Consider the following 13,916-nt stretch of genomic DNA (forward strand, 5'->3'; position numbering starts at 1 on the left):
CACGATTTGTTCAAAACGCGGATTCATTCGGAAACTAAACACTGCTGTGTCGCTCAGAGATGCACAACAGTTCTGCTATGGCTTTAAAGGTAGTTATGTTCATTTTTGAAAACGTATGTTTGTAATAAGTAACTAGATAAGCACATTTGGGCTGCAGTTTATATTGTAGAACAAAACGTTAAAAGTATCTTCAGCAGGGCTTCACCCAACGGGTCTGTGTATCATTGAGCAACACCCTTAGCAACATAAATAATCAAAAATATAGTATCAAAACTGTTTCATAATTTTGTTTTTCGGAAGAAATAACTGTTATTTATTTATTGAAGTATGAGTGACCCCTGCTGGCGTTATGTTGCATCTTTCATCTTTAATTTTGAGACCCCGCCCTTCCCCGTCAACGCTTTTCATGCGGAGATATTTTGTGTGTTGCACGTCGTACAACTCGAGGCTGTGCTGTGCTGGCTGATGGTTTTGCGGGCATGTTGCCTAACAACAATAACAATAACACAATTTATAATACATAAAAATTTTAAAATTATAATATATTTAAATAGAGGGTAAGTTGTAAGTACATACTTATTCAAAACAATAGGCTGGAGCATTTCTTGCATACTTTGTTGATTGCAACCTGCTACCAAAGATGACAACATTTCTACTCTCTCACCCAGACACCAAATGGGCCTACACAGTACAGAATAATTAGAGCCTTTAGCAAATCCACGTGTTTCTGAATATTCATTGAAACAAGAATCTGCAGAGGGCTGTTTATTCTGCTTCCCCCACACTCATCCTCATGGCCAATATACTGGTTTATCCCCTCATACAGTGGCTAAATAAAGGTTTGGATTGGAGAGAGGCTTAGAGTTGGCATGGCCCCTCACCTGACTTCAATAACTGAAGCTGCAGGAAGATTCCACTGAGCTGCCAATGTACCGAAACAGCTATATGTCACAAGCCAAGTACAATGAAGCTCAGTTTTTCATCATAAAATTTCCCAGGCTTGAAATATGAAAGGTCTCAACAGGGCTTCGTCTCTTGATTGCCACCGGTGTAGACAATGCATCTACTGGTCACGCAGTTTGTGGTAGTAAATATTTCAGTAATGATGAATATTCAAAAAACAGCTTTTCCTCCATCATAAATAATGTATTGCAGACATACATGCAAACCAGCATTTTAATAAGCATGTCAAAATATGCAAGCACTTGGTCTGCATCACTCCTACGCCGACCAGTTTAAAGCTAAATAAAAATGAAACGTGATGAAAGATTTAAAGATTTCAAAACAACACTTAAAGGCAAATGAGGGTATTAGACACACTCGGCTTGGGTTATGTTTGGAGGGTTGTTCCTGAAAGAATTAAAAATGTAAAGAAATAGAAGGTGTCCCACCTCACATAAATAAACACCTAATCTCTCAGAAGGATCTTCTCTAAAACGAGTTAAAGTGTATGCTTGATAATTGAAGTTTTCTGTCCAGGAGGGGGTGGTACTGTTCTGTTATAACTACCAGTCAATTTTACTCAAGTCTTCTGGCACCTTTGGAGAGCAGATTTGGAGAGGGTCTTGCATCATCTGCTTTTGACGGAAGACCTTTGAATGTTATCCACTTTGAGCTCTAGCCTGGCTGGCAGAGAACATATTCAGCATAAGCACACAAAATATTCTGATTATATTGACCGGTAACTTGCGTCTCCACTTGAACTGATTAAAGTTTTAGGTTTTACGGATTTAACTTACATTTACAGTAAAAACACATATTAGCTAATAATATACATATACCAACACACACATAAACATATGTATATGTGTGTGTTTATGTATGTATGCAAGAATGATATATTACTCATTTAATACCATTTTCCCTTTATGTTTATCACCAAAAACAAACTGTTCTGTATTTACACTTTCAAGCGAAATCAAGACTTTAGATGTTAATTTCGATTTTAAGAGTAAGAATCTTTCATCTCTGTTGCACAAATTTTTGGATGCACTTTTAAGCCCATTCTGTCCTCGACTCTGTATGGGGTTTGTTTAATGTCCTCACCAGGAGGTCTCTGCTTGTTTTTGACACTTTGAATTATTTCGAGGAAGTGTCTGATTGTGTTTGCATACATAGAATATTATAAAAGCCAGTGGGAGTTTACTTGGTGTTTTGGTGTTAATGTAGAATGTGTTCAATGTAATGGAAGATAAACAAAGAAAACATTACTAATTAAATAACCAATTCACTCATTAACTATCAAATTGAGGATAAAATTGAGTTTCGTTTGGCAAACAAACCATAAAAAGGAATATAATGTGTTCACCAGTCAGTGTAGGTCATCTTCCAGTCTTTGTTTAACCATAAGTGTGTCCATCAATAATAAAGCGCAGTGGAAAACTGTTCTTCAGTTTGTATTAATACAATACCGGATACATTTACATAATTTGAAGTTAGCTCAATTTTACTACTTGTTAAAAAAAAGTGTGAAAAATAATCCAGTATTGCTTTGTGAATATACATTTAATCTTAATTCCAAAAGTATATTTTTTTTAGTTACAGCAATCTGAACTAATCGACAGTCTACATGCTGGAAATGTTTAGCTTCTTAAAAGAATGTGCTGTTGAATTGCTTTTTCAGAATGGTATTGATCCAGAGGATATGTCTTTGGGAGAGAAAGGTGTACACAGTCGGTTTCTTGGGATCACCGCATTTTTTTGACCCTGATACCACTCCAACTATGTTTTTCTTGCATTCCAGAGGTCCACCGGAATCTCCCTGAAAAAAAGAACACAAGGTTCTTCTTCCTTTAGACAGGTAAAAGGATGATTTCAAAGAGCCTACAACCAGCCATAAGACCACAAAGACCACAATATGACATACCCAACAGGTGCCTGTCTTTTCTTGCTTGCCTCCTGCACACAGCATGTCTTTGGTGATCACAGGGTCTCCGTTGTAGTAGAGGTTGCACCGGTCCCTGTGCATCACTGACACCTCTAACATTTGCAGTTTATCAGAAGGTTCCTTGCTGTTAGAAACAGTAGTTCCCCAACCTGTCACAACACAGTTTGTTCCAGGTGGAACATCTTTTACCTTTTTAGGGATTTTTTGGGGTTTTGCTTTCACTTTTTTGTTTAGCTGCAGAACAAAAGGCAATGCACAAAAGCATACTGTGAGAAGAGTCATACGCTCACCATGTCTAAACAAAAACCACATTCAGTTCATTCTTACCTTAATGAGCATGATGTCATCTTCTTTAGTTCTTGCATTGAATGTTTTAGGGTACTCGTAACTGAGGATGCCAACACGCTGAGTGCCTTTACTCAGAGACAGAGATCCTATGAGAACTGTCACAGAGCTAATGGGTTTTCTAAAATAGAAAACTGAATTAAGTGTGCTTAGGTGCAGATACTTTATAGTGAGCACTAGCTCACTATAGAAACTGAGAGCTTAGCATTAAAAAAATGGGGGAATGTGTCCCAGCCAAGTTAATATGCAAACAAACAAATACAACCCCAATTCCAGCGAAGTTGGGACGTTTTGTAAATATGCATTAAAATGAAGAATCTGTGATTTGTTCATTCTCTTTAACTCTTATTTAATTGACAAAAGTACAAAGAAAAGATTTCCAAAGTTTTCACTGACCACACGAAAACAGTTGGGACTGAGTCACATTTAACACTGTCACATCAACATTTCTTTTAATTACAATGTTTCATTGTTTGGGAATTAAGGATACTAATTGTTAAAGTTTTGCAAGCAAAAGTTTTGTCCAGTCTCTCTTGAAACAAGGCTTCAGATGCTTAGCAGTCTGTGATTGTCACTGTCTGATTCTCCTTTTCATTACTGGTCATAATTTTAAATAAGAGTCAGATCTGGACTGCTGGTAGGCCAGTCTAGCACATTCACGAAACCACGCTGTTGTAGCACATGCAGAATGAGACCTGGCATTGTCTTGATCTAATAAACATGGACTTCTCATGAAAGACATCATCTTGACGGCAGTTTATTTCTATGCCTCCATATAAATGGTACCTTCGCACATATGCAAGTCACCCATGCCGTTTGCACTGATGCACTCATATACCATGACAGATGTTTGCTTTTGCGTCTGTCACTGATGAAAATCTGGATGGACCCTTTGGTCTTTGAGACTGAGAACTCGAAATCCATTTTTCCCAGAAACAAGTTGAAATGTGGACTCATCTGAGTACAGCACACATTTCCACTGTCTTCTTGACTATCTGAGATGAGTTTTGGTCCAGAGAACCCTGTGGCATCACTGCATAGAATTGATAGCTTTCTCCTAGTGTAACAGAGTTTCAAGTTGCATTTCTTGATGCAGCAGCAGACTGTGGTAAATGACAGTGGTTTTCTGAAGTACTCCTGAGCCCATGTGGCTATATTTAATACCGCAGCATGACAGTTTCTTATGCAATGCCATCTGAGGTCTCAAAGGTCAAGCACATTCAGCTGAGGTTTCCGTGTGGTAGTTGGTGAAAGACCTAAATTCTTTGTGATTTTGCATTGCAAAATGTGACTTTTGATTTGTTTGACACTTCTGTCATGAAATTTGGCACAAAGTGATGAGCAATGATCCAGCTTTGCTTGCAAAGACTGAGATGCTAATTTTATACCCAAACATGATACCTTGACCCATTACCAAAACACCTGCTTACTGTGAAGTTTCAAAACAGTTTAAAGTGGATATTGTATAACCTTTTCACGTTTATCTTTTCACTTTTACGGAATGTGTTGCAGCCATGAAAATCAAAATTAGTTCATAATTACAAAAAACTTTTTTGTTGGTCAGTGAAAACTTTGGAAATCTTTTCTTTGTACTTTTGTATGAACAAATCACAGATTCTTGATTTTATTGTATTTTTACAAAACGTCCCAACTTATCTGGAATTGGGGTTATAAATAAATATTAATTCAATAATAAATGTGTCTGTAATAAAAAAAAAAAAAAAAAAAAAAAAAAAAAAAAAATCACAGCTCTTTCAAGAGGAAAACTTTTTGCGATTGACATCTCTGATTTCATGCTCTTATTCATATATTTATATTCTCTCCTAAAAGATTATATAATGCTTCACATAGATTTTACAAGTAAATATATAAATATAAACAGATCAATAAAGATTCATTACAAATGTAAATAAATAAATAAATAAATAAAAGATATAAGATTAAATAACAATTGTATTTTAATTTGGTTAAGTTTTTACTGAAAGAATCCATATAAAATATAGAATAAATATAGAATAAAAAAATGCAAAAATAAATAAATATAAATTAAATAATATAATTATTGATATTAATATATAAAAAAATATCTTGATTTTTTTTTAGCAGAAATACAAAGCATCAGCTCTTTCAAGGGGAAAAGTTAAAAAATGTTATACTAATACTACAAAACATATGAATGATCTTATTTGTAGATTTACATTTCCTTTTTGAAAGATTATATTATACTTCACAAATACTTTATAAGTGTATTCATATGCTGAAAGTGGTTGCCTTACTCTTGGCAGTTTGCTGCAGTTAAAACCCACTGGTCTTTAACCAGGATTCCTCCACACACATGCTTCTGGTTCTTCTGTATGGACACCATCCATGGTTGAAGTTTTTTGACATCTTTGCCTCCAATAATGGACACCTCAGAGCAAGCTGGAATAGAGATTTAAAAGGCAGTTACAGATTCAACAAAAATAAACCGAGTATGTATTGAGAACTTTTTAATCAAACTCTGTGACAGATAAATAACAATTACCTGCCACTTTGAAAAAGGTGAATGCCATGAAGTAATACCCAATAAAATATCTGCAAACATCCATCTTGCTGCCTGTTTTCTCAGCCAAAAGTCAATGTGTTGCCAAAAGTCAAATGTAAGAGCACTGAGGAAATAACTGCTTTTTAATGCACGCTTTGGTTACTTTGTGGTCAGAGCAACATCAAAAGGTGCATGTGTGGGAGTGTTTCCATGCAATGTGATGCGTCAGTTTTTGCACATTTTAACAAGTTCACATTTAGTTCCATTTCTCTATTTCAACAATACAAAACCAAGAGAGAAATACAATTATTTTGCAATAATTATCTTATAATCTACTGTCATAACCTTTTCTGTAGATGGTGTTCACATGAGAGCAGAACTTTAAAAATAAAAGTGTTTTAAAGCTGAGGGTGAGTGGTAAAAGCTCTACTGACTGTATCTGTGGCATTCTGTCAATTAATAACGAAAATAAATTTTACCCATAACTCAATTTACATTGACGGAAAGGCACTTACAAAATTCTATGGGACAATCAATGGACAGCACCTGTTATCCCTAAAGACCTATTGTATTTAACAAACTATGGGACAAGCTTTTGTTTTCTGCAGTAATTGACATTATTGATGCTGCTGTAGATCGAACGTAAGAGTCCAACAATGGTACTATTTAGAGTAAACAGAGGGCACTGCAGTATTATTAGATTCTTTCTAAAAAAAAAAATCCTCCTCTATTAAAATGAGTCTAATAGGGGATCTTTGTGACAAGAGTTCAGACATGTATCTTGAAAGAGAAGTCTCATCGGGGGGCATGTAGCCCTCACCGGAAGATTGATGTGACGCTAAAGTGACTAACAGTTTTCACACCTTCAGAAGTAAAGCAGGAGCTTCAAAGCAGAACGCACGGTTTGCAGTCTCCTGCTGCGCCAACCTTACAAATGTGTGAATCACAGCTGGAGAGTCAAATGAAGACTCGGAGGCTTTTATTGAGGTTCATGCCAAAACAGAAGAAAAAATGAAACCGCTTTTATAAAATGAGTTACTATACTTGCAAATGAGGACATTTTACTTTCTTTGACGTTTGAAAACATAGAGCAATTTAACAAGCTCCTAGAGCAAGAATATTTGGTATTTGTTACCTGTGATCACATCAATAAGTAAAAATAAAAAATGCAAGGAAAATGATCAAATATCTTATATAAAGTAGTCCAATTATTTAAGTTTTACTTATAAAACAAGCATTGGCATCATGCATCATTGCTCTCACTAATTGATTTCCCCAGATCAGAGAAGAACCATTCTAATCTTAATCCAATATAGACTAAAGAAGTGCACAGTTCCTCTGTCAGCACACAAACACAATGCTGAATGTGGGATTAAAACCCCAAAACTGACAGCAGATCCTCAGGGGCTGTCAACATTATTCAGGCCACATTTTCCATCTGTCATAACGTAACCGCTGGCAACAGTTATTGCCTCCATTACAACGGCATCATCGGATTGGATGGATTTCAAAATCGGCTAAATGTTTCATCAGTGATGAGAGGTTTTTAGAGTCAAGTACTGGAACTCTAATCTCAAGTAAACAGAATTGATCTTAATTAACACCAGCAACACACACGATTCTGTACCACACAGAAATCTCTTTAAAGATCTTTGGCTGTGTTTTTCTTGAACTTGATGTTCCTGGAATTCCCATGTGGTTTTGTTGTTGAAAGATTTAACAATCAATGAATGCCTTTCTAAACTTTGTTGCACAGATTTCTAAAGTGTGTTTCACAGATGCTATCGTTAAAGTGAGGGACATTTTCCACTTCAATTTCCCATGAACTAATTTCTGTGGCACTCTTTAGGCAAAACACAATACTATTTCACAAATAATTATATAATACACTGAAATACTAACAGAGTCTCAGGTCAAAACTATACACATTAGCCAACTATGTAACTATTAATCCAATGAATGTCTGTGAGTTCCTCTCAATGATTTTCAAGTAAAGTCATTAAAAGGTCCAAGAGAATGGGAGACCTGTTTTTTTAGCATGTTTCCTGGTTCAGAGTTGCATGAATGGACACATATTTAGCACACTACAACTTATACGGCTACGGTTTGTGCATTTCAGCTGATTAAATTGGCTGTGCTTATGCCTTGGCAGAGTAAGTCTGAATAAACAGGCAGCTTCAAATAAATGCCCTTGTTGCAAACCATGTGGAGTCTTTTTCATCAAGGAATTCTTGCGCTTGAAGGCATAATTACAGAGCTCAAGCACATACAGAGTATTTATTCATGGACATGGAAATCCGAGAGGCTCATTGTCTTTGGAATGACGGCCATTACTTATGAAGCTTTTCCCTGAGATCGCTCAAAAATCACCAGAGTATTTATGTTTGTATATTTATTTACTGAACCTAAAGTGATTTGATAAAAGGACGCTTGCGAAAATGGCCTGTATTCAGTTATCCGGCTCACGGATCTTCTCAGAGAACAAAATCTTTTCATTTCATGGCTCAGGAGACTTGTAGTCCATCCAAAAATGAAAATTCTCTTCTTTTACTCATCCTCATGTTGTTTCAATCCTCTCAGACTTTCTTCCTTCTGTGGAGCACAAAAGAAAATATTTTAATGAATGTTTCATCCGTCTTTGTCCATACAAAGAAAGTCAAAGGCGCCCAGTATTGTTTTGTACTCTAAATATCTGGTATTTCTGTCTATAATTAATGCATACAAACCTGACTAGAATATTTTGTAGTGAAATGTTTTTTTCTTACACAGATTTAATAACAGAACGTTGGGAAAGAATAAGAGCAAATTAGTTGTGTTCAGTCAATGAAAGACAGAACTGCTAAATAGACAGAATGACATTCAATGACATTCAGCAAAAACTCCCATCTTTACACCTTCAGTTGTCACATTTCATAAAATTCTGTCTAACCTGTCATAGTTAGCAATTGGATTAGACAACAGAAATGCAATGATACACGTCCAAGTGGGTCTGCGTTTCAGTATATCTGATTTACTTGTTGAACAAATACAGCTAGACATCAATTGCTAACGCATTTCCACCAATCCAGCAAGGCCCTTGTTTGCTTTAGCTATGAATTGGTTTCCTTTGGGAAATAAAATGACAGAATGGTGCATCAATCGGCTAAATGAAAAAGTAGATGTGGCACAGTGGGAACAGCTACCTGTGACAAGTTTGTGACTCATCCATCACTCAGCCTGAAGGAAAGAACAAAGTCAATTACTCCCTAAGACAATGCATGAAATCAAACCTAACTGTAAAACTACAAGGCTTTCTTTGCACTTTTTGGTGGAATGGCTAATATGGGGAATATTCAGATGGCTGAAAAACTCTATGTGACAAAAACATAACGTGAATATATGTACACAGAAAGTGCCAAGTCACTTCAAACTTGTATGACTTTTGCTTCCCTTTAGTTTTTTGTCATGTCTTATCTTGCCTAGGACACTAAGTGGACCGTCACAGGTGCCCACATAAAAAAAATAGTTGCATGACTGCCTGGGAAAGACCTACTTTTTGAGTTCCAAAACTTCCCTGGAACCAGCTGGTTTCACATATGGTCTGAAAACCTATGCATAAATTGATATAATTTATGCATAAAATTTATGATTACCTCAGCTTTCCCAGCAAATAAAGTCTGCTCAACTAAAAAAAACAAAAAAAAAAACACAAGTGAACATATTGAATTTGAATGTTGAGCATAACAAAAGGTCATATTAATGCTCAACATACTTTTCCATTTAGTTTCCTTCTCACTCCATTTGAGCTTGTCATGTTTAATGAAACGTTCAGCAACAGATGTTTGTTTTGGTCTTTCTTGTATAGAGTGACATTGGGAAATCTTCCCAAGACTCACAACTGAACTGTCTGACCTAGGTTTGAACTCCCAACATAACACACAGGCTTGTGTTCAGCTTTGAAAAAATTAGTTGAGATAGTGTATGAGTAAACCATCCAATAGGACAGAGGAAATGCTCTAAGGGAACAAGAACACCGGCCCACCCCCCAATCCAAGTCCCTTTGTTTGTATACCGTGAGGGGATCTTATGAATTATTCATATGAGCACAAAAGAAAACAAGCTGCTGTGGAGACTTAATTAATGATTGATCGTTGGAATTCAACATTCTAGATATGCACTCAGATTACTAGAAGTCTTGCCAAGAGTAATGTCTGAGGACAGCTTAAGTCAATAACTCCATAATAGTAAGGATTTGTTCCAATTTTAAATTGATTTTAGAATTTCAGAATTGGATTTGTCAGAATTTATTTCCATCTTCACTTGTTATGTTTCCAGATTCAGTGTAGTAAAGGAAATGTTTCAGCTGATCTTGTCTGAGAGCAGAAGGGCTATGCCTAAACCTACAAACCTCTAGTATTTCACAGTAAAGCATAAATGCAAACTGGTTATCCTTGCTGTTAAATACAGCCCCTGCTTGAGAAATATGAATACCCAGAACTATAGTGGAGTTTTAATGCGTGCCATAGATGCCCTGTACCCAAATACATACAAATAGTAATTAAAAAAATTATAATATAATAGAATTGTAATATAATAATAGCTTTAGCTAAATAAATAAAAACATTATGAAGAATTTTTGGCCACGTTCCAATTTAATTTCCTTTATCCAATTTCTGAAACTTGCTTGTAATTTCTTACTCCTCACTTGCACCTGGACACTGAAAAGCCAAGCTCCGCCACTGGCACAGAAGCAAAAAATTGAGCCTGTTCGATGTTATGAGGAGTCTGATTCAAACTGACCTTTGAAGTTGTCACAATACCTGATGTAACATGGTTGCCAAGAAACTATTTTGCAAGGTAGGCTGCTGTTAGAAACCGAGTCTCATTATTTAAGAACAAACAACAGCGCAAAATGACTAAAGACGGTGATTCTGGTAAGCAATAAGAGATTACGGAAATCCAGTGGAACGTCCCTATTAACAAGCTAGACTTTCGTATCTCTGCTACCTTAAATACATTATTTAACTTGGACTGTGGAAAACATCTGACTCTCATTCGGTCTTATGATGTAAAAATATTGAGGTAGAACATGTTTTTCAAAACCAAACACATTTACTGCATATTCTCTCGCCTCTCAACCAGATCCAATCATAAATCCCACAGACACAGCAAAATTTCATTAAACAGGTTCTGTACGCCATCACAAGCTGATGATGAGGATTTGGAGAGGGGCAGAGATCCCTTCATTAGATCTGACCTGATACAGCAGCTTATGTGCAAAACAACCTTTAAGTTTTTTTATTTATTTTTTTTATAGCAGAAGGCAACATGATAAAACTTTTAAAGGAGCCTGGTGCTAATAAATATAAACCTTATGCCAATGGGATATAATTGTGCTAGTCTGGTGTTGTATCTGTCAGTGTAATATGATCAGTACAGTCGGTATTATGATAAAGTACACTAAAATATTGAGTGAGAACAGGTGAAAACTTAGCATGTCTCTAACATATTGAAAATATATCATTTCAAAAACAAAAGCACTTTATATGCAAATATGCATCTTAAATATGCAAGTAAGTTTGCGTATACAATGTAGGCTATATAAAACAAGAGACAAACTTTTTCAAACAGTATGAAATTGACAATGATGAAAATTACCCTTCTCCTAATCATATCCTACATTCTACCCTCGTTACACTTCCCTGAAAGTATGCCAGTGTGGTTTTAATTAGGCTAATTGTGTTCACTTGTTTCCCCAACAGCTATAAAAAATGAAAAAGAAAAGAAAAGAGAAATAGAAAGTTTTAAGAACGGATCTATCATTTTAAAATGAATTTTAAACCAGCACACGTGACCACTGCTATGAAAAAACATGAATTTACGCAACAGCATTCAAAACCTATAGGCATTAACAAAATACTCTCATTCCTCTATCTGCTCAATGCTTCAAAACTCAATACGGTGCATCAATTCTTAAGTCATTAACTGTGGGATTTATCCATTTGTTCTGTCTATTCAACCATTCAGAGCACCGCATCACAGGGAGCACCACTGTCTGTGCTGCGTAAAAGCGCAAGCCACCCAATCCATTGGCACTTGTCTGTTGGCTCTATAAAAACGCAGCGAGCTGTCAGTGCGCGTGAAGCTACGCACGGGCAACAGATTTGTGCGATAAATAGGCTATGATTAAAATGTGGTTAAATAGCCTCTCATAGTTAGATTTATTTTAATGGAATTAAAAGATCCCCTTGGTCTTAAATATTACCATTGAAATGTGTGCGCAAAGACGATTTTGTCCACGGAAACCTAAAATGGCAATAACAGACAGTGGAGACGGGAGAAGTTGGAGTGATAAGATTCAGGAGTGAGTAACTCGAGCAAGATGGAAAAATTACACTAAAAACGGACAACGCAGAAGACTTCCGAGATGCAAGACGAGCTCACCGACTACGCGTCTGCAAGTGAATACAACACGAGCTTCACGGCGAACAGGACTAATATCTCGTGGAATGACTTTCAAGCTCTCGCCGATTTGGATAAATCTGATATTATGGGAGACGGATCCGCGGTCCTGAGAATAATCATCTCTGTCATTTACTCCGTTGTGTGCGCGCTGGGTTTAATCGGTAACATCCTCGTCCTGTATCTCATGAAGTCCAAACAAGCATGGAAGAAGTCTTCTATCAACTTCTTCGTGACCAGTTTGGCGGTCACAGACTTTCAGTTTGTTTTGACACTTCCCTTTTGGGCTGTGGAGAACGCCATGGATTTCACTTGGCTGTTCGGGAAGGCGATGTGTAAGATAGTTTCTTATGTCACGGCTACGAACATGTACGCTAGCGTGTTTTTCCTCACGGCTATGAGCGTCGCAAGATACTGCTCTGTGGCTTCGGCGTTAAAAAGTAGGAGACGCCGGTTGCGTTTCCCGGCGCAGTGGATGACTATAGTCATTTGGATTGCAGCGGTCGGTGCCGCTCTGCCGAACGCGATATTTTCAACGACCGCCACGGTATCCAACGAAGAACTGTGCCTGGTGAAATTTCCCGACCGGAGCGGGGATGCGCAATTTTGGCTGGGTTTATATCACGCGCAAAAAGTTCTTCTGGGGTTTCTCATTCCGTTCGGAATAATCACTGTCTGTTACCTGCTTCTCCTGCGCTTCATAAATAACAAAAACGTGAACACCACGAGCGCAAAAAGGCGATCCAAAGTGACTAAATCTGTGACTATCGTCGTGTTGTCTTTTTTCCTGTGCTGGCTGCCGAATCAGGCGTTAACAGCGTGGGGAATCTTAATAAAACTCAATGTAGTGCACTTCAGTTATGAGTATTACACCACGCAAGTGTATATTTTTCCAGTCACAGTATGTTTGGCTCATTCAAACAGTTGTCTCAATCCCATTCTGTATTGTTTGATGAGAAGGGAATTCAGAAAAGCGTTGAAAAAGCTGTTTTGGCAAATCACTTCGCCTTCTGTGACGAACATGAGACCGTTTACCGCCTCCACGAAGCCCGAGCGAGATGAACATGGTCCCGCGCTGATTCCGATCAGTCCCGCTGAGCCCGCGCTTATTTTTTATCCTCCGGGGGCTGTCATGTATAATGGCAGAAACGACCTTCTGCCTAACAGCACATAACGAGAAGTTGTTGGTGATGAGAAATGCTTCAGACTCAGACAAACTGGCTAATAATTCATTAGCTCGTACGTTTTTTTTTTTGTTTGTTTTTTTTCTCCGCCAACAGAAATAATTCTCAAGGAAACCAAATAACCAATTAATGCACAGAGTTAAAGAGATCCGGTCTGGAACACCTTTGGGAAGCCTCCCCATTCAAAACCTTTCTTAAAGTGATAGTTCACCCCAAAATGAAAATTCTGTCACCATTAATTAGTTAGCCCCAACCCCATAAGATTTACGTTCATCTTCGGAACACAAATTAAGATATTTTCGATTAAATCAATGAGCTCTCTGACCCACATAAACAGCAATGCAACTTAAATTGTCCCAGACCCAGAAACAAGGACATGGGTAAAACACTCCAACTTAAATTTTGCGAAGCTACAAGAATACTTTTTGTGTGCAAAGAAAACAAAAGTAACGACTTTATTCAACAATTCTTCTCCCCCAATTTACCTTCTCCCTCCATTTTAGAGAGTACCAGATGCATGCGTGTGCTTTCCCCA

General features: G+C 37.1%; 2 protein-coding genes across 2 annotated transcripts; one reads left to right on the forward strand and one right to left on the reverse strand.

Annotated features, from left to right (window-relative positions):
- Nucleotides 1-1,129: 1,129 nt before the first annotated feature.
- LOC306862610 (granzyme K-like) lies at nt 1,130-5,882 on the reverse strand. The gene is made up of 5 exons (XM_079405503.1): nt 5,757-5,882; nt 5,509-5,653; nt 3,215-3,353; nt 2,867-3,121; nt 1,130-2,761 (listed from the first exon to the last, which is right to left on the reverse strand). The coding sequence occupies exons 1-5, from the start codon at nt 5,818-5,820 to the stop codon at nt 2,591-2,593; spliced, it is 774 nt and encodes a 257-aa protein (XP_079261629.1). The 5' UTR covers nt 5,821-5,882; the 3' UTR covers nt 1,130-2,590.
- A 4,683-nt stretch (nt 5,883-10,565) lies between these two features.
- Nucleotides 10,566-13,371, forward strand: LOC306862241 (relaxin-3 receptor 1-like; the record flags this gene model as incomplete). The annotated part of the gene is made up of 2 exons (XM_079404988.1): nt 10,566-10,592; nt 12,151-13,371. The coding sequence occupies 2 exons, from the start codon at nt 10,566-10,568 to the stop codon at nt 13,369-13,371; spliced, it is 1,248 nt and encodes a 415-aa protein (XP_079261114.1).
- Between the last annotated feature and the right edge of the window lie 545 nt (nt 13,372-13,916).

This window comes from Barbus barbus (assembly GCF_936440315.1).
Source record: "Barbus barbus genome assembly, chromosome: 43".
In the NCBI taxonomy this organism is placed as follows: Eukaryota; Metazoa; Chordata; class Actinopteri; order Cypriniformes; family Cyprinidae; genus Barbus; species Barbus barbus.